At 43.3% G+C, this 21,522-nt stretch overlaps 1 protein-coding gene across 1 annotated transcript in view; it reads right to left on the bottom strand.

Annotated features, from left to right (window-relative positions):
- ABCC2 (ATP binding cassette subfamily C member 2) overlaps positions 1-21,522 on the bottom strand; it is a 277,757-nt gene that overhangs the window by 197,790 nt on the left and 58,445 nt on the right. The window contains exons 4-6 of the mRNA XM_069239683.1: positions 12,761-12,895; positions 11,382-11,504; positions 1,251-1,306 (exon numbers count right to left, since the gene is read on the bottom strand). Of these exons, the coding sequence (XP_069095784.1) occupies positions 1,251-1,306; positions 11,382-11,504; positions 12,761-12,895 (314 nt within the window). The remainder of the gene's footprint in view (positions 1-1,250; positions 1,307-11,381; positions 11,505-12,760; positions 12,896-21,522) is intronic.

Raw genomic sequence — 21,522 nt, 5'->3', positions numbered from 1 at the left:
TGCCCAAGTGATCTCCACTGGCTCTGGTTAATGCAAGCATTCTATCCATCACCTTGTGCTTGTTTAGCTTGATAGGTTGGCACTAAGGAAGCCGTTTAATGCTGGGGTTAGGTTGGGGCTGGAAGAGAGTGGAGCTGGTGAGTTCTTTTAGCGGGTAGCAAGGTGATACCAGAGACTAGTATCACAGAGCTGGTCTGGGATAAAGAGATTCTTGGGGAATTTCGCTGTGTAGTAGTATGGGTGTTACTGTGATGATGTGAGTTTGTCCTGCGGTGGTTGGCAGTGGTGTAACAAAACTGGAAGGGGGCCCAAGCACAGAACATGGAGGGGGGCCCCTGCGGATTCAGCCAGGCCAGGTGCTGTGCTGAGGGGGCCCCTGGAGCTCAGACCCCCCGCACCACGGGGTTGGGGGTCTTTGTTATGCCCACAGCGGTGGGTTGGTAGGGCTCTGGTGGGGTGGTATTGCGGTCTCAGGTGTTGGTTATGCTCTGCTGTAGGATGATAATTTGATGAGATTGAGGGATGCAGTACTGTGGCATCAAAGTGTGGTAGATGTAGGGATGAGAGGGTGAGTGATGTAGTAATGTGGTTGTGAAGATATCTGCACAGTTGGGGTGAGTAAAGCGGTGGAATGGAATGGTTACCTGGACCTGTGTTACAAAATAGGTCTGAGCATAGTAATAAGATGGTGAGGATTAGTGCAGTGCCGGATGCTGGCAGTACAGACGTGTAGGGTGGATGGCGGCGGTGGTAAGTTTCTGCATTAGGTAGTGCCATGCTGTGGGGGTAATGTGGCACTGGTGAATGCTAGTGTGGTGCTGAAAGGTACACAATATGTTCTACGGTTGTCGTCCCGTGGAGAGGGTGAAAGTGCAATGGTGAGGGGGTAAGTAAGATGGTGGGGATGGTGAATGGGACAGGGACGGGGCTACTTGTGTGCAGAATAGATGAATAGTTCTAAGCTGTGATACAGTTTTCCAGCCATCCTGAGGTCAAGCACATGGACTAACAACAAACTGGCTGTGACTTTGCTATGCATCCAAAATGGCCACTGAAAAAGGGAATCCGATGTTTGGTGGATCATGCAAGCCCACAGATAAGAAAGATACGATGCAGCGGAAAGTTGGAAAGTTTAATATTAAAAGACAGTTCTTGAAGTGGCATTAAATATACTGGACAATCAACTCCCTCCAGGCCAGATCTTTTTAAACGTAAGCAATGAAAAGTGATTTTACAATATGCCGTCTTACCTATTGTACCAGGTAAACGTTATCCTGCTTAGAAATGATGCTGTCGTCTCTGGGTTCTAATACAAGAAAATGAAAAAAAACACAAAAGTATTAATTTTATTCCAAGATTAATTAAATAGGTAAAATTCTGAAAATAAAACAATGCATTTTATTGTGGAATCACGACTCACGCTTGCCCCTACTTTAATCACAAAATGTATCAATTTCACACTCAACATTCTGGTCCCAATTACCTTGTCACACTGTGTCCAGTGTCCTAATCCCCTACACCCCTTCTCAAGAAATATCTGGTTCACTCTCAGAGGCCACACGCATAATGGAAGAAATGTAATGCAACTGGAAACTGAAAGTACTGCTTATGGCTGACAAAAGCAAGCAATGAAACATTCTGCTTATATATTCTGAACTTACTCTGTTAAAGGAACCCTGGACATGAATGTGTATGGTGTCGACAATTTAAATATGAGGGGGGCATAGCTTCAAAGGTGGTTTTGGGGTGTCCCATCCCACTAATAAATGCTGAAAGCAAGGTGCTGGCCATGTCAGGTCTATCAGCATTCACGTTACATTTCACGTGGACCGTTCTTATCTTATCAGTGGTGGCTGCTCAGAAGTCGACTAAACATCAGCAGGACGCAAAATAAGAAAATAATGTCCGGCTTGAGTTTGTGTTTACTTTTGTACGTGGTCACATGTAAAGAGAGTGCTCCACTAGGCCCTGCAGAGAGGACACGAAGAATCAGGATATGCTGCATGTCTATTAAATGCTACCAGAGGGGTATGGCGATGTGATCACCTTCGTAAGCTGGCATGCAGAGTGGACTTTTAGAAAAAAACAAATGCAGTGTCGTGGCTTCAGTTGGTGTGTGTGGGGTGTTACACCCCCTAACAAATGTATCTCGTAATAACTAGTTTTCTACAGGGGCTTTTAGTCGGGTATAGTGAGCTGTCATGTCGGATTTCAACAGGAATTTTACACACACAAACAAAAATGCACACACATTCTCTCCCTCTCCCTGTCTGGAAAGACTTCAAAACTGGTGGTTATATCACACACTGATGTGCTTTCTCTCACTTAGTACAGCTAGCAATCAGCATTCCTCTCCCTTTCCACAGCCCCATAGCCCCGCTTGTGCGCCAGCTTGTGGTATAATGTATTTCAACATTATGTGCCAACGTGATTGTTGGGAAATGTGAAGCTCACCCCCCAAATCTTACAGACCAAGCTACGCCCCTGACATTCAGAGAAATAGAGAGAGTTTCCGGGTACGTAGATGACCACCTGCCACTTCAAATGGGAATGATGTTGGTAACTGTAGCACACTGACTAATTTCTGAAGTCTGATAGGGTCGTCCGACTCCACAATATATCACATAAATTGTCAGGGGCGGCTTCTCCGCAGTTGCGGAGAGGCGTTGCCCCCCCTAGCTGAGCCAGCAAATCAAAAATAAAACAATAGCTTGCTATCATTTTATTTTTCATGATTCTTCATCTGCTGGCTCAGCCAGCAGAGTGTACAGAGAGGGGAGGGGCTGGACCATGGAAGGTAGGAGGGGGAGGAGGGGAGAGTGCACTAAGTGTCCATGAGTGTTTGGTTGGCCGTCTGAGGCGCACTTAGGTTTATCTAACCCGGCGGTATACACAGCTGGGCTAGAGAAACAGCACAGACCCCAGGCTTGTGTCTGAGCAGCACTCCAAGCCACTCAGACCAATCCTGACGCTGCTTACATGATATGTAAGCAGCACCAGGATTGCTGGGGAGCCTGTGCTGGTGTCCTCCACAAGAGCAGCGAGGCGGATGGAGGTGGCGGGAAACGGGCGGCGCAAGGTAAACGGTAAGTGTTTTCTTTTTTTTTTTTAAATATGTTTCCCCATCGTCCCCTCTCACCCCCGCCACCCCCTTTGACATGTGTAGCAGGGGCCGCTGTAAATGGGCTTCTTAACTTAGTGAAATTTAAAATAACGTGCTAAAGTATTCCTCAAAGCAGGTGCTATCGAAGATTATCTAGAGTGCTGAACAAAATAAATGTCACACATTTGAAGAGAACATGCAAAATCGTGTCCTCGCACTTCAGTGAACTCCAAACGTTTTTGAGTGTGAGATCACTATTGAAATTGCGCCAGTAAACGCCCCCTAACGTTGTATAAATTGGGCGAAATTAGTGCATTACTTCTTGCATGTGCTCCACCAAGCAATAGATGATTACATTTGGAAAACGATCAGCCGCTAAGTGTGCAACATTAATCCAGGAGGATCAGTACTACTATAACCTTCTTGCCTGCATGTAACCTTATGTTAGGTTGATTTCTTGAAAATCTGGCATGGATCTGGCCTACCAGAAGCAACGAGGGACACCCCTCATTTTAAGTATTCTTAATGTCACACCTAAGTAAGATAACAAGGATTTGCAAACATTGACCAGAACTGAGGGAATGTGTGGTCAGTCAGGAGCCCCATGTTTGTTCCTAGGTCAGAGGTTCTTAACATATTGGCTTCTGTGGATCACCACTGAATCATTACTGGATTCCAAGGACACCCAATGGGTCATTATGGGCAGCTAAGGACCCCCCGGCCTAAGCAATTACTATGATTTGAACTTGAAAACAATAAACAAAAATACAAAAACAAGTATACACCAAACAAATGTTCACATATTGAAATATTTTAATTCCCAATCAAATATAGAAAACGTTCTCACATTTCCATGTTGCTTCTTTATTTGTGTATATGTTACTCATTTTAATTAATTAATTTTAATATTATTTCATTTGGTAACACAGTCCCGGACCTCCTCAGTGGGCCTCCCATATCCCCAAGGGTCCTTGGACCACAGGTTAAGAACCACTGTCCTAGGTGAAATTTGATTTTTGCTTTTTGTGTTTGGCACATGACAGCTCATACACAGCCAGGGCTACTTAAATTGAGTTATATCAGACCATATGCCATTTCGTTTGCACAACTGAAATATTATCTGACTCTCTGTTCTCATTGTTCTGACAGAGGTTTCCTTCCTCTTTTGTTCACTGCTAGTGTCGGTAGAGGGCACTTATTTTCTTAGTCCTTTCTAGTTTTTAAGTCACATTGGTCCCCCCTTATTGCTACTTGTTTTTTTCTCTATTAAACGCACCTTCCTCACAAACATTCCAGGCGTCAGTACTTAGCAGTAAGAGGATCCTTCTCTTCCAAATTCTCACCCTCAAAGAATTTTAGGCCAGTCTCCCAGCAGCCTAGAAACAGGCATTATTCCTCGCTTTCCTTCTAGTGCAATGTTTTTGAAAAGGTAAAGGTAAGGACTGTGCTCAGTTACTTTTTCTTGTGAGTATGCTTCAAACTAGTCTTGTGTACATTTTCATATCAGGAGCTCTTCAGTCAAGGACCCATCTCATATCTTGTTGACTTCTGGGAGTGAGTCCGCCATCCAAAATTCCTTTGTACCTGCTTTTCGGGGACTGCTGCAGATTTGGGGGGCCCTTTGCTAAATTTAATGGCATAACTGCAAAGTGTGGTGTATCATTGGCACCAATTCATGCAAAGTGGACGCCCAGCTAAGGATTCTCAGGGTTAGGCAATTTGATAGTGAGTAAAGACAGCAGATTTTGAAAACCACCCATAGATGGTGACAAATTAAAGAGAAAATATCCTTTGCATTGGAGAATAGGAAGCTCAACAATGGCAAAATGTGTTTTTGGCACTAAAAATCCTTGCACGTTTGGGGTCAGATATTACCACATGTCCCGCTCTACAGAGTTCATGTTAGAGCCTCCCCGAAACACAAGCAAGGTCTATAGAGCTCCACCTACTCTCAAGTTTACTGCTTCTGAAAGTCCAAAGGGCACAGGTACCAAAATCCTAAACCTCTATTCCCTCCAGTGCCTCGGAAAGCACCTTGAAGTCAGAACAATTAGTGAATGAGTCCGATTTTATGGATCAGAAAAAAGCGCCTACAGACAATAGTGCTGTCCAAGAGTAGACACACATCAATCACCAATAAACGGTTGCCAGCAGGGTAATTCAAATGATGGACCGCCTGTAAAAAGTGGACCAGGGTCTTTTTAAATTTCATTAGATCGGACAACCACTGATATACAAAGATGCTGGACCCTCGGGGCATGTGATGGATGAGTCTAACTACATCATCACCGGGGCATATAGCGCCCTACAGGCTACACAAGACACCTTCCGGAAAATCAGCACAGGAGACTGGCAGGAACACAGTAGAGTGAAATAGAAGGGGTGTCTAAAATGACCATGCTCACGGATATGCTCAGAAACTCGTGAAGTATGGTAAGTTTATTTTCAACAGTAGACGAGACAACGGGCACCTGACTCTTCAGGCAGCTTCTCAACAGCTGCTCATAATGTGAGGAGGAAATCATACTCAAGCAACAGTCACAATCACTGTCAGGGTGAACGACAAAAAGTCAACAAATGAACATGTGCTTAACCCTCTGGTGGCTTGGCACAAAAACAGTCAGGTTTAACTTGGAGGCAATGTCTAAAGTATTTATGTTGCACTTAAATAGTAATAAAGTGAAATCTCTATGCAAAAAAAATCCTGCAACTCTATACATGAAAAATCCCACACCAAAGAAGAAATATAGAGTGAAATGTAATTAATTATTTGACACCAAAGCAACAACAATACAACCAGAGTTATTACTTTTTAAAGTTTAAAGTGAAAAATAGCACCAAAGGATCACAGCGCCACCCACGGCAAAGTTTAAAGTTACGACCGACTGCAATGGAGCACGATTCAGATACACAAAGTGGGTTGGGCTCAGTCTCTGCTTACCTTTGGACATAGAAGAATTTTTTATAAAAAATGCCTGACAAGGTAAAGTTAAGTTGGCAGGGCATCTGCCAGTGTCCGAGGAGGAGGCATCGTTGTCTGGGAGCTGCTGGACTAAGTTGCAGTTAAGAGTTCTACGTTCAGACTTAGGGCCTCATTACGGGTGTGGAACGCAATTCAGGCGGTCTGACCGACACATTACAACCTGGCGGGCGGACCCGCCGTCCCAGCCAGGAACATCATTCCCGATGGGCTGACGGATGTCTGAGTTGTACTCAGCCACGGCGGCGCTGAACTCAGCACTGCTGTGCTGATTACAACTCAGCTTTCCGTCAGCCTTTCCATGGGGGTCACCCCACCATGGAAAGGCTGGCGGAAAGCCAGTGCCGGGGGCCACAGGGGGGCCCTGCACTGCCCATACCAATGGTAGTGCAGGACCCCTGCCCAGCACCATCTGAATGCTCACTGTCTGCTTTGCAGACAGTGAGCATTCAGATGGTGCTGGTGTGCTATGGTATTGGCCTCAGCTCCCTTAAGAGAGCCGAGACCAGTATCATAGCAATGTTCCTCCGGGTCAGCCCAGCGGTAATGCATAATACAATGTTTCCACCGGTCAGCCCGTTGGGAACACTGTAACATGCTTGGGGAAAACGCTACCAGTATGACTGTGGCGTCCTCCCTGCGAGTTTGACGGTCAGCTTGTCCGACCGCCAGACTTGTGATGAGACCCTTAATTTCTTTTATGGAAGTCAAAAATCTCCAGCGGGATGAAGCTGCATTCTGTAGCCGACGAAGGGTCCATGATGCCAGATACCCTTTTTGCATGGAGCCTCTTAAGAAGAAGGTAGGTCCTAGTCTGCTCTCCGTTCTCAGAGCACTTTTTTTTACAGAAATTTCTTTAAGTCACAAGTTTTCTATTTGGGCTGTCTGGAACCCATTAACACCACTTCCAAAGGTCCAGGATTTGAGGGGCACCACTGGGAGGGTTAGGACTCTCTTAGGTTGCATCCTGGTGCAGGTTCAAAATTGTTAGAGCCTTTTCTGTCCAAGGCTCTGATCGGGAGGCCAGACAGCTAGCCCTTGGAGTCACTCTCGTAGTCTTGGAGTCAAGCAGGTAAACAGGTCTCAAGCAGCAGAGCAGTGCTCTGAGGGCACCCTGGCAGACTTCTGGCAGCAGGGCAGTTCCTATGGCGCAGTAGAGCAGTCCTCTGACGTACACAATGGGCCCTTTGGTATTTCTCTGAGAGTCCTTCCAATGCCCAGAAATGAGCTAAAGAGTGGGTCTGAGGGTCCTAATTCTATACCTTGTGCCAGTTGTGGAGTGGTAGAAAATTCTGGAGTTTTCCCCCAACACAAGTGTAAGGAATTTCCTTTCTCCCTGCCTTGGTCCCAGTCTGTCTGCAGTCAAAATAGGCTAGTGTGAAGTTTTTTTGTGTGTGAGCTGAGGCCTTTTCTTTCATGTGCAAATGGGGCTGTGCGCAGTTCTACCCCATATTGTATTTGGAAGGCCCTCCTGCAAAAACTCAGTCCCTCTACTGTGTGGTTGTCTGTGAGGAATACACAAAGGGCAACTTCAAACTACACCTAGTAGTGTGACCTAGGAAACAGGATGTAGGCACCAAATGGTTAGGACAAGAAAATGCCAACTTTCTAAAAATGGTGTTTGCAGAATTGTTACTTAAAATCCAACTTTTCAATTAAAGAGGATTTTAAATTACAGTCATTAGACACCAAACATGAAATTTCCACCTGCTCCTAAACCAAAGTTATCACCTATTAAATGTGATAGGTAACCCAAAGTTAATATATGGAAAAGGTAGGTCTCAAAATAGTTAAAAAAACATTTGTGGGTTTTTCATTACCAGGACATGTAAAACTTAAAAGTACGTGTCCAACTTTTCAAATATAATGCACCCTGTCCTCTGGGCCGTTTAGGCCTGGCAACAGGTTTATTTTGCCAAGTCGAATTGGCAGTTTAAAACTGCTCACAAGCTGCAATGGCAGGCCAGGGACATGTATTAAGGAGCCACTTAAATGGGTGGCACAATAACTGCTGCAGCCCATTAGTAGCATTTAATTTATCAGCCCTGGGTATATGGTATACTATTTTACTAGGGTCTTACTAGTAAACTAAATATGCCAGTTTTACCATCATCAAGTGGGTGAGCACATGCACTTTAGCACTGGTTAACAGTAGTAAAGTGCACACAGTCCTAAGGGCAACAAAAAGATTTCAGCAAAACAGGAGGGAAGAAGGCAAACGTTTGAGGGGGAGGACCACATTACAGCTGACAAGTCTAACACCAGCACATTAAGAGTACAAAGAGTCATAAGATTCTTTGCTGTCATAACATTCCTTACTACATCACCTTAAAAGAAGCACCTATTACACATTGTCCTCTCTACGAGAATAATAAACAAGGTTTAAACTCATACAAACTATATGTTAGCTACATAAAAGAAACGAAATTACATTACTAAATCTAGAAAAACAGCAATGAAAAAACACAAGCAACTATTACATTCCCAAGTGTTACTGTAATTAATGTTCACACGTTACTGCAATTGATGTCTTCTCCAGCTGTATCTTGTAACTTGCCATATAACTCTGGTAACCCCAATCCGCTCGGCCTTGAGAATCAAGATGAATAAAACCTTTGCTAACACAGTAACATCTCGAAATCATTCCATTGCCACTAGACCTGTGTAATGAAGTCGTTTTGTGTTACACACCTAACCTTTCAAAATAACCCCTTGTTTTATTATATAAGAACTGAACCCCATTATCACTCAAAATTACTGTAGGACTACCTTCAACGAAAAGTACTTGGGCCAAAACATTCAACGCAGAATGAGCATCCGCCTTATCTACCACTTTAGCTTCTGGACAATATACGAAGTTTAATTAAAGCTGTAACATACTGCTGATTGATAGCCACAGGACGCATAATATCTCTGGCAACACATTCCCAAGCACCACTTGGCACAGTTACATCACACAGTGGTGGTGGGAGTGTTTTCAAAGACTTAGCAGTCATAAAACGCAATGCATACTTTCGTACACATCTCTTCACATCAAAATCTATGCCAGGCCAGCAGTGGATCTTACTATTCACATACTTGGTTTGTAGAATCCCAAAGTGACCCTCATAATCCAATTTAGTAATGAGACTTCTCGAAGTTTCCAATAGCGCCACTCGATTCCTTCTAAAGCCCATCCCATTATCTCAGTCAAATCTTGCCTTACTCCCGAAAAACGTCTTTCTAACCTAGTCAACTTCCATTTGGAAGGCCACCTCCTAACACACACCATCACGTTTTGCAAAACAGCAATGTTTGCATATCTGCACCATAATTTAACCTTGCAGGTCGCAGAAAACCCACTTTCATACACAAATGCTAACTTCTATCCACACATCATCCATGCACTCTTCAAGATGAACAGGCATTCTTGTAAGAAAATCTGCCACTACAGTTTCCTTTCCATGTACATAAAATACTTCGTACACAAATCTTACAATCTATTTAATAATCTGGTAATCCTCGTTGAGGAGTTAACGGTGCCTTCAGCAGGTAAAATGGTTACCAGGGGCTTGTGATTATATTTAGAGTAGCAGGTTTTCCCAATACAAAATCCTTGAAATGTTCCAAGGCCCAAACACACCTCAGCGTTTCTCTTTCAATAACCAAGTTTTTTATTCCTATCGGTGACAACGAATGTGATGCATTCACTATAATCACCTTCTTTCCACTTTTGCCAACTTGTGCTAGGACAGGTCTCAATCCTTTGCTACTTGCATCTATTGTGATGATAATGTCTACATCAGGGTCAAAACCATTTCAATGGTAGCATTCACAATAACTTTTTTGATGGTTTCAAACTTGACATGATTTTAACCATTCAGAATTTACATCGTTCTTCAACCTATTGTAAAATGACTTTTCTATAAAAGTACATGCTTGGCGAATAACTCTGGTAACTTCAAAAAGGATTGAAAATCTTTGTTGCAAGTAGGAATAGGAGCATTAGCAATAGATTATAACAAGGAAGGTTTGGCTTAATGCCACGCTTCCCAGTGACCTGTACTAAATAAGTCACCCTATTCTCTGCAAACTTGCATTTGGAATATTCCACAGCAAGCTTATTCCGTTGTAAAATACTCAGTACTTTCCCCATGACTCTTTGTGCTCTTAATGTGCTGATGTTAGACTTGTCAGCCCCAAGATGAATTCCCAGACGGGCAAAATACTTGTGTTCGGCTGGTTGTAAAATTTTGACTTCTCATTTTTGCATCCACAAATTTGATTGTTTAGGGTCCTTACTTCATCAAAGATAGACTAATCGGCTATTCCTTCTTCACCACTTGCATGATACATGTTCAACTTATCTCGATGACATAGGTATGCGCGCTAATGCGAGGCTCCTTACTTGCGTAACAGCATCACTGACGCATATTGCTTGCTCCCTTCATGCAATGCTTGGGCTGCTTCCCCATTGCCAGTAGATGGCACAAAATTATAAGCGCCTGGTCAGCTAGATAAATATTCTTATCATGAAATTGCAATACCAGCCACTTGCTTTGTGAATCATTTCTAGATTCCCATTCATAATTCTCAACCAGGACGTCAACCACAGCTCATATGGTCCTCTCCTTTGGGGAGCCAGCTACTCAACACCAATCCTGTAGTGAGAGTGTCCAAGGAAGTACTTGGAGAACAGGTGAGATACGGTAAGTTTATTTGCAACACCTGCGGAGACAGCGAAAAACCTGGATCTCCAGGGAGCTTCCCAGTGACTGCTCTTGGATGCTCAGAACCAGAGAAATACTCGCACATCACGAACAGTCATCAAATGATTTACAGTCATACCATTCCTTACTGTCAAATCACCTTAAAGTAAGCACCCAGTACAGGGTCATTTTCACTGTGTTATCATAGGTAATAATGCAGCCAAAACTTTAATATTACTTCCCGTTAATAAAGGGTGCAGTTAAGTGAAAGAACTTAAGCTATCGTCAGAGTGAAAGAACTTAAGCTATCGTCAGAGTGAAAGAACTTAAGCTATCGTCAGTCCCAAATCAAAAACACCTGTACTTTTTCTCACGCGCTTAGAAAAATGGCCGCCTGCCCCTCATGCGGGAAACATTCACAAAAACACAGAGAACAGGAGCAAACACAGGCTTTGCCATTGGGAAGAGATGGATTGTATGAAATCAACGGAAGCTGCCGGGTGCCAAAATGGAGTTCAGCGCACTGATGATCACGTGGACAGATTACACTTCGTAGCACCGATTTGAGACCAGACAGATGTGCAAGGAAGAACATAGTTATATTACCTACCTTTTTTGCTGCTTCCTCGGTTTCAATGGAGATATCCGAAAAGGCAGATACGATCAAAATGATGACTTGGAGGCCGTAGGAAATGAAGAACAGGCAGACACGGGGAACATCGGCCACATTGCCCTAAAACGAAAGGGACAGGAAACAGGCGTTTATGCCTCAAACCAGGTCTATAGCTTACTAGATAATTTCACATTTTAGAATAGAAGAAATTGCCTCTAATTGTCGTTTGCTGGCAAGCGTGGAGAAGCTCCATCCTCAGGTATTATTGGTTTCAGACCATTATTCTCTGCACGGAAAACACCTGAATTTCGACAGCGCAGTATGCAGATTTGGAACATTTCAACAAGGGGTAGATTTATTGTTTGTCCAAGATTCTGGGTGCAAGGGTGATATTTTTGGGACTGATATTAAATGCTGTCGAGAGAATAGTGTTAAGGCTCCGGCATGTCGATATTTTTGTGCTGGGATTAAGGCGCTATACTTTATTGTCCTGCCCCCTGGGAAACGAGAAATGTCTCCTGCTTCTCCCATGAAACGCTAGATCTCTGAATTATCCCCTCTGCAAAGCAGGGAAAGAGGGTTCGCCAAGTGAAATAGCCAGACGGGCAGCTAGCAGTGGAGTTAGAATTACGTATTACCCATTAATTCAGTAAATTGCGTTCTGTGAGGCAAAATAAAACGTGGCCTATAACCAAACACATCAAAATGTTTTGGCTTCCACCTCTGTGAGCTATAAAGAATCTATAGGCAGCATAAAGACCCCCTTGTTCCAGACGGACTGGTTAGTATTCCTTGTTGAAATAGGCCTGGTTTGCAAAACATTTCCAGAGTTACAATGCCTCCTCATGAACTCACAAGCATTTCAGTAGGGGACTGCAGAATAGGTTTCCCAGGTACTTTTGTCTTAATATATATATATCTTAGTAGTAAAATGTTGATCATTATTAGTAAGCATAAACATAAAGAAAGAAACATCCCAAGTACTTGTTCTGAAGTGGAGTGGGTGTCCCATGCTGAGAATGTGCTCAAATACTGACTTCTAGAAACACATTTACCCTACCAACTCCTCTGACTAATTTTGACAAATGTTACATGTCTGAGGACATGTCGCTCTCAGGATGGTATTCGACATTCGATGCAATATGAACACAAATGCAATTATTATTTCCTACAATCTATAATACACACGGACTTTATCACTAATTTTATATGCATAGACTCTCCGATTGTTTGAAATTCTGTATTAGACTAGTACGACGCGATTCCCTTGAAATACGGTTCTTTGCAGTTGTTCAATTACAACAGCCACACATGCTGAGCGACTTCTGAGACAAACAGGCAGACAAACATATTAATAAACGTTTTGTCATTCTGACCTTGAGTGCAATCCGGATCAGAGACTGGAAAGGGAATACCCCACACACGATCTGCAGCGTCCAAAAGACAAAGAGGGTCCCAGAGTCTTTCCTGATGCAATGTCGCTTGGTTTCTTGGATGACCATAACCAGAATCTGTAAAGATAACAACACTTCATGTCATATCGGTACAAATGGAGGTCAATTACTACAACAACAACAACAACAAAAAAGTTAAAAAAATATATATCTTGAACTCTATTGATAGAGTCTTGGGTTTTCATGGTAAGCCCATCGAACCTGGATATTGCCTGCAGAGGAACTGAAAGAGCAATTAATTTATTTACATGAAGTGTAATATGAAGGATAGTTGTGGCAGCCACAGCAACAAATATCTTTCAAATTTGTTGTTTTTCGCCGCCTCTTTTGACTTTCGGTTTGGAACCATGAGGGTATTACTGTATTATTACCCACAATGATATGGAGTCTGTCTTTGCTTCGGCAGCCCTGTCCTCTCACCCCAAACGCAAAATGGTGAGGGTATCTTTACATAACATATTTACATGAAGTAAGTTTACAAAAATATTGCAAATATGAAAGATAGTTAGGTGGGGCAGCTGTTAAAGTTTCCCGGCAGTAGCATTACTCGACAAGGTTAAATCCATAATGTGTGCCAAAATAGACACGGCCCTGTCATGCACAGGTGATGCACTGCCCTGCTTCACACTGGGGGAGGACGACCTGATAGTACGGGTCTTGATCAGAACATCCACATTACATTAGAAGTCTACACTTCTGGCTTGGGATGCATGAGGCATTTACCTGCTAGTGTTCGAAAGTTGCATCTTCAAAAGGATGAATAATTGAAGTAAAAATAGTTTGGGCATGACTTCACTCAGTACACCCATGCTGGAACACACTTAGGACATAATACATTTTATTTGGTAGTGGGCGAGGGGAAGATGGGTGGGCAATGGCTTTCCCAGAAGGGCAGTTCACCGGCCTCACTGGTTGTAGCAGCAGCAGCTTATGATGGGGAAGAAGCAGTGCTTAACTTGTAAATAAAAAAATGTACGGGTGCCCAAAGCTCTCCTCTGAAACACGCGACCGCTGCAATTAAAAGTGCGAGCACAGAATACTGAGGCAGCCTAATCCTGAAGGCATCTCAGGCCTTTTTAGTCCGTTTACAGCCACTCCCTGCCCCTTCAGCTCACTCTTGCAGCTTTCTCCCTTTATGAGGCTTTTTCGTTTTATCTCTTCCTCCATTTTTCCCATATGCATGTTTTGCTCGCAGTAAGTGCCTGGTGCAGAAAAATAAGTGCCGGTGCTCCCCCCCTACCCCCTCTCCCCACCCCAACGCAACCGGAAACCACTGGCTCAATTTAAGGACTGGGAAGCAGGAGAAATTAATGACATGCAGGACCATCAGTAGAAAGGTGCAATTTAAATGAAAAGGAAAAGCGAATAATATCCAATCTGTTCTGTGTAAAGTGATAAAACCCTAGTCCCTCAGCGAAGCACTACAGGACTTGTGGGATCATTTAGGAACAATATCTATTTTGTAAACAGATACATGCACGGCCTAGCTTCTTCTTGTGATGCCGGCAATGGCAAATGCAAGGGTTTCCGAATGCCAAAGCTTGATTTCAGCTCATGCCTCTTTCTTCTACCTCCCTAGACTAGATTATCTATTTACTTCAGGGGGAGATATTCTTTAGAGGATAATTAATAAAGTATATTCATGTTAGACAATAGTTTCAAAGTCATATTCTTGCAAATCACCCTCTACACCTTCAATAAAAGCATTCATTCCCCCTTGAAAAACAGATGGCTAAATCCCAAACATCAGGTTATTTTGTGCTGGCCACAGTGTTATCAAAGTGAGCCATGTTTCCAATCTACCACAGGGCAGCCACGTGGAGTGAACTGCCCGGTGGAGACCGCCAGTGTTCAAGACCACCTAGCTGCCTCCAAAAACTCTCCCAAACGTAGCCTTTCTGGTACGTGTTCCCAGGTTCCTCAGTTTTGAGTACACATGACTCTACAGCAACTGCCTCTACGGATTGGAGTCGTTCACCCACGTCAGGAAGGAGCGACCTTATCACCAGTCTCATCTGATGTACAGACTGAGCTTCCCATCTTCCTCCTTGTTTGCCCCGGCGTAGCTTCCAGTGGTGCAGCTGGTGCAGTCGCACCAGGGTCCAGAAGCTTCAGGGGCTCACCAAACCCTGAATATAGTTTAATTTTACAATTCCAACAGCAGTAGAAGGGCCCATTTTCCTTTTTTTCACTAGGACCTTGACACACTGGTTACACCATAGCTTGTTTGTTCTCCCCGAGGGCTCTAAAACTTCCCTAAGCCGTAATCACCTACTTACACATAAAAAACACAAATACACAAATCTTTAATATGTTATTTTGAGTTCGAACCAGCAGTCGTTATCTGGAAATAGTCCATGACTTGCTGGCTTCCTAATTAAGATTGTTTAAAATTACTGTAGTTCGAAAATGATTTTGAATTTTATCTGAGTTATGTCTGATCTAGTTGTCTGTGACTTTGTCGTCCCAGCATTTAGACAGGGCCATTCACCCATGGTCAACTTCCCCGAAGCGTTCCTTCACTGCTCCCTCGACACAAACAGTTTGAAGGAAAATTCAACATTTACAAAACGCAATATTCTGTAATCCTTGCCTGTTTGTCCTCCACTCAAGTTGAACCATGACTGATGTACCATCTTAGCTGACAAATATTCCGCCCATTCTGAAACACACTGAGGCCCCCTTTTCTCTCCCTTATCCACCAGCTCTACCTTCTGGTACTGCGAACACAACACAAATGTTTATATGTCACACAAATAGCCCTAGTACAGTGTGCTCCTTCCACAGTCCACCTCATAACTACATTTAGCTCTAAAAATAAGCATTCCACTTGGGAAAGGAGGGATATCACAGATCTACTGATCGTTAGTGATCAATGCCTCGGACAGATTTGCAACACTGAGGGAGAATTGGGAGGGCTGAGATCAGTGGTGGCTGGTGACTGAAAGCAGTGGTGGGGCACAAATACAAGACGGAATTGCACCTTGTGAGAGAGCCTCACTACCCACGTATTTCCATTCACCTACTCACCCACTGCCTTTGGTCACCTACCCATTTACTCATCCACATTGTCATCCACTGCCATTCACACAACTCTTATACACAGACACCCACATTTTCTCAGCCACTCAGTCAAGCCCTGCAAACACATTCAAACAAACACACATTGCCTCACCATCCAGTATCCAGCAGTTTCAGTGATAAAAGGTACATGTTTATTTGAGCTGCAGATTACATGTTTAATATGACATATCACGTCATTAGTCTGCAGAAGAAATAAACAATAACTAGCCATGATAAATTACAGGAACCATTACTGCCTTTGAGAGACGAAATCACCTACAGAGGCAGTGAAAGGAGAGGAGAGCTGAGGGAACAGATTTTTTTCTTATTGTCTGTAAAAAAGATAGAGCTCCAACTTACTTGTGTGCAGGGTTGTCTTTGGCATATTTATGACTTGAGGTCTTCAGGTCACACTCCTGTCTCCCAGAGAGCCCTGGATGGAGTTATTTATTGTATTTATTCCATTTCTCTGCCACAGACTCCTTGTAATGCAGGAAAAGGGGATTTTCTTTGTGTAATGCCACATTCTTTTAATAAAATGTGATCTCTGGTAGTCTGATCTCACCCCTCCATTTGAGTAAATAGGAAAGGGTGGAGAATAATATCGGAGTGACATGAAGTTTTCAGAAACCGGGGCTGAACAAAAAACACTCCAGGCTGTTTACTATCAGGACTTCTGGTGGAGGAGGAGATAAGCCAGGGACGTCACTGCGTTCTGAGAAAACGTAAGGGCTTTGAGCCCTGTCAGCCCTACTGCGCAGCTTTCAGCCACATACTGACACAGGCACACAGGCGCAGTGGGGCTTTTCAAAGTGCACAACTTTCACTCGGAAAATGTGCAGAAAATGTTTTACTTTCATCATGTAATTAAATATATGCTTCACTAGAGAGGCCAGAAAAGGCTAGGGGCACAGCCCCCTTAGCCCTTGAACACCAGCCACCCCTGGCTGAGATGTCTCCCTTGATGAAACTGACTGGAGAGACCAAGATGACACCCCAGCCGCCAGGAACTGCAATTTAGAACCATCCAAGACTGGTTCAGATGAAATACCTCCATGTTACATAATGGTTTGTCCCAACAACTACCGAGCAGGTGGGCCCTCAGCCCCTTCTTGTTTCCTTTGCACAGACCAAAAAGCAGAATTTTTTCACATAACTTGGAAATGTCACATAAATGCACAATGCTGGATAGGAATTGAAAGAGCGAGGACCAGAGTGCTACCAAAGCAGATAGAATCGATGCTCAGAGTTGCTCTTTTGGGAAACCTGGAAGAGCGAGGGAGTAGCCAAGGGGAACACGCCCTTATACAATTTTCCACAATAATTGTGAGAAGGGATACTTCGTGGAAATGGAAGATCCCACAACACCCCACATTTACGGCGTGGCACACAGCAATGGATAGGTGTGCAAAGCAACCAACTATAGGCAGAGAGGCTTTCCAGGCAAAAATCTGTAAGATTTGTTGGTGATGGTGCGATTATTACAGTCTCACTAATGAATCAAATGATTCCTGTTAGGGAGATCTACAAGGTGCACTTAAGGTAGCAATAAACTGTATGTATTGTTTCAATTCTTTCCAAAGTCACTTCTATTATTATTATTATTTTTTAAAGCAAACATTCATACCACAGTGCTTCCTGGAATTATGACACTGACATAGTTCTAGTTAAAGACATATAAATTCCATCTTGTCCTATTTTAAACAGTAATATAAATAATTAAAATTAAAAAACAAACGGAATAATTGAAACTAAAAAAAAATAGCAATAGCAGACATGAACGAAATCACATCTGTTCAATCAAACACCCCCAAATAGCTGACACATATTTGCGAAAAGGTTCACCTGTAACCTCCCTATCACATGTCACTGGCATCTTATCACCAAAAGAACATTGTTTACTTGCATAACTCAGGACAGAGTCAATTTCACACACATGTGAATCCTGCGCACACTTGTTAAATTTCCTAAGCCCTGCATCCTAGGTTGTTTTAACCCTTGTGAAGGGACTGCCCCTAGTATACTTTTGAAGTGGGACCCACGTCTTGTCAGGGGCTTTCCACATTTTGGTGCAGATCCCATATTGCCTTTATTCTGTGTGGTTTGTAATGGTGTGCTTTTTAATTGACTATCAGTATTCCTTGATTGAGTCACCACCACCTAAACACCAGACCTAATGTGGGAGTCCATAGCATGATGATGAGAATCAACATGTTCTTTAATTTTCTGCTTGGCGTGTTGGTCACCATCACGAACACTAACGAGGTCACATGACTCACTTAGAAGCTATGGTCGTCTTGTGTTAATCAATCTATCAAATATTAATTGTGACAGGGACCTTGCAGGGTACATATGTGGAATAACACTATAGACCCGTACCTTGCTTAATGTAAAATTATTTGCAAAGTTCTGTCCATTGGCTAGCCTTCTTGGTTGGGGCCAGGAATCTTTCAGCTGTCCCACTAGCCTGAGGCCGCAGTAGTATGATCTTCCTGTGATTTATGCCCAGCTACTGCACGAAGCAACTGAATTCTGCTCCCTTAACTGCTGGGCCACTGACTGACTTAGGTGTTTCGGTATTCCCCACTCTGCAAATATTTTATGGAGGAAAGGAAGCTCGGTTTTATCTGATGATCTGCATACCTGCTAAATCACAGGAAACTGTCCCATCAACTGCTGCTGAAGATATTTTCTGGAAGCTCAGAAATAACCAATTAAACACAAATCTAAATCTGCAAGCTACACCTTCTCTCTCAACATTCTTTTTGTTGCCATTATTTGTAAATGGATCTCATGTGCAATATTAACCATTTGTTTCCAGGGTACATGTGGTATGACTATCCTATTTTCTCTTAACAAAAGTCCTTTACCAGTCACTGATAGTTTTTCTTGTACCCTTCTAAAAGATAGCACTTCCTCACTCTTCATTCCTTTTTGAAACATTGTTGTGGCATGAGCGTGTCTCTACTTGTTTGCTTGAATGGTTTTGATCAATTTCTACATAGTTTTATCTGCTTCGTAGTCATTTCTCTCATTCATGCATCATTATTCTCTCTAGAGTTGATTCTCTTCTAATGAACTTAATATATTCCCCAGCTAGTGAACCACAAGGCTTCAGGCTAGGCTCTGGATGACCAGAAATGTAATCTGCTGGATAATACTCTTCTTCAGGTTTGTGTATTAGTTTGAAGTCATAATCCATGAGTCTCATTCCCCACCGTTTTCTTGGTGGCAGTTTAACTTTTGGACTACAGTCATTTGTAAAAGGTGGGTGGTCGTCTATGACTATTATTCACTGACAAAAACAAAGGTTACAGGGATGTTAGAGTTAGGTTCTGAATTTACTCATAGAAAACCACAGAAATTCAGCAGTTATAGTTCTTTCAAGTAATTATAACTCGCCCACTAAGGTAACTATATCTTGCGCCCCCGCCATGCACAGTTTTTTCTTCAGTAATTTCAGTTCTAATGTTTCATTAATATTTGTAACAACGCTATAGAAGTTGTCATGAGTGCTGTAATATCTGGGGTAATTAGCAGTGCATGGCCTGGGTGTAAGTTGTAGTTACTTTAGGGTGCGAGTTATAGTTACTTGAAAGAACTGTAACTATAAATGCTGAATTTCTATGGTTATCTACGAGTAAATTCAGAACCTGTAACCTTTGTTTTTTTTAGGTGAATTTCTATGTTTTCTTTAATTCTACTTCCTAACTATAACTTCCCTGTAACCTTTGTTATTTTCAATCATTGTCTAGGGTTTTTGAACGTATAGTACTCTTCATTACTATACGTTAATCCAAATGCCACCACGCATGGCCTTTGGCCATGCATGGCTGGGGTTGACTGCAGTGTTTGGCCTGTGGCTTGTCCCTGGGGTCAACCCCAATAACCACCCAACCGCATGCTGTGCACAGCTGAAGGGTTGTCGCAGGGCCTGGCCTGCAAACCGGCACTGCCGCCAACCCCCCATGGACCCACTCTTCAGGCGATATCGGCCCGGGATCCCAATCTACCGGAGCCCAGTACAAATATTTCATTGTTTTTTTGGGGAGGGGGCTGCATGACCCCCCAGGCCGACCTTGGCCCTGAGGATCCCATCCCCCGGGACCCAGCCTCCCCCTCCAGCAAAAAGGAGTCCCACAGGGCTGCAGGGCATCCAAAACGAGCCCCCAATCTCTTTTTTAATATATGCTCTGGGCAGGTGGTGGTCCCTGGGGTTGTGGCGGGGCTGTACGCCCCACTGCACACAATCTAATGAATGCCCCCGGGAGGTGGTGGTCCCTGGGCCTGCGGGGGGGCAGACAGTACCCCTGCATTAATCTTAATGAATGTCCCGGGTAGATGGTGGTCCCTGTGGCTATTGGGGGGGGTGAGGCGCCCCGCATTTAAAATTATGTAAGTCCTGGGGAGGTGGTGGTCCCTGGGGCTGTGGGGGGGGCAGGCTCCCCCCACACTTCAATAAGCATTGCCCCAACACTTGACTTACACGGGGCTTGAAAATGGCGAAGCACGGGAGCCAGCGTTTCATTAAAACATTTTTTTTGCCAGATCTGCCGCTAATCAAGGTGAAAAATTTTAAAAAATGCCTTTTTGCTTTGGGGGACTCCAGCACCAGGGCTAAGTGGTCAGGGTGTCTGTACCCTGTCTCCTTTTCTTTTTTTTGCATTTATGTCTGGGACTCGGCTCAAGACAAGTCCCAAGATGGCTGCCAACACTTCCTGGTTTGAAATGTTGGCAGCCAAACAGAACTAAGCACAAGATTGGAAGGGATTGCGAATTCTTCGTGTCTATATATATACAAATTTGATTTCTCCTCAATTTCTCAAAAGCTACTGAACGGATTTACACTAAATAACAAAAAGGGTTCTTTCTGGACCATGGGCTGCTTTTCTGCCACATTTGTTGTAATTCCGTCCAGTGGTTCTGGTGCTTTTGCTGTTCAATTTTTCCTATGAGAAATAACATTAGAAACACTCTAAATTTCCCCCGCCCACCTTATCTCAGCCCCCACTTGATGGTTCATTCCAAAACTTTCCAGACAGCAGCTCATGTGACTGTCAATTTTGGGGGGAAATTTCCATGAAGCTTCGTCAAGCGGTGCCAAAGATATAGGCAAGCAAAAAACAGCCTTTTCTCTGAAACTAGGTCCTAACTATAACTAGCTAGTGGTGACCACCACTAGGTAATTACATGTTTTCTGTATAGGAACAAGTGGCAATGTTCACAAATCCACACAACTGCTTATCTCTCATTCTTTGCCTGTAAATATGGTTATCCTCTCCCAGTAAGGCTCCAACTTGCATATGAGACTATTTGTTGTGGTCAATATTTTCTGGGTTTGTGTCGGGAAAATATTGCTCCTAAAGATGACTTGCATCTATTATTAGTTCAGTGCATAGCTGTGGGTCAAATGAAGGTAAGTTTTTGTTGAAGCAATTTCATCCCTCATTTGAGTAAAGGCCCTATCACACTCCAAAGTCCATTTGAACACATGCCGGTTCTTTATTAACTGTCATTATCATGCCCTAAGTGTTGTAAATACATATGTTTAATGGGTGCAATAGCTTGCCATTCCAAGAAATGAGAGCACCTCTGGCACATCTTGAGGTTCTCTTGTATCA

This window comes from Pleurodeles waltl, chromosome 6 (genome assembly GCF_031143425.1).
Source record: "Pleurodeles waltl isolate 20211129_DDA chromosome 6, aPleWal1.hap1.20221129, whole genome shotgun sequence".
Classification (NCBI taxonomy): domain Eukaryota; kingdom Metazoa; phylum Chordata; class Amphibia; order Caudata; family Salamandridae; genus Pleurodeles; species Pleurodeles waltl.
This window is presented reverse-complemented; position numbering and strand designations above follow the sequence as displayed.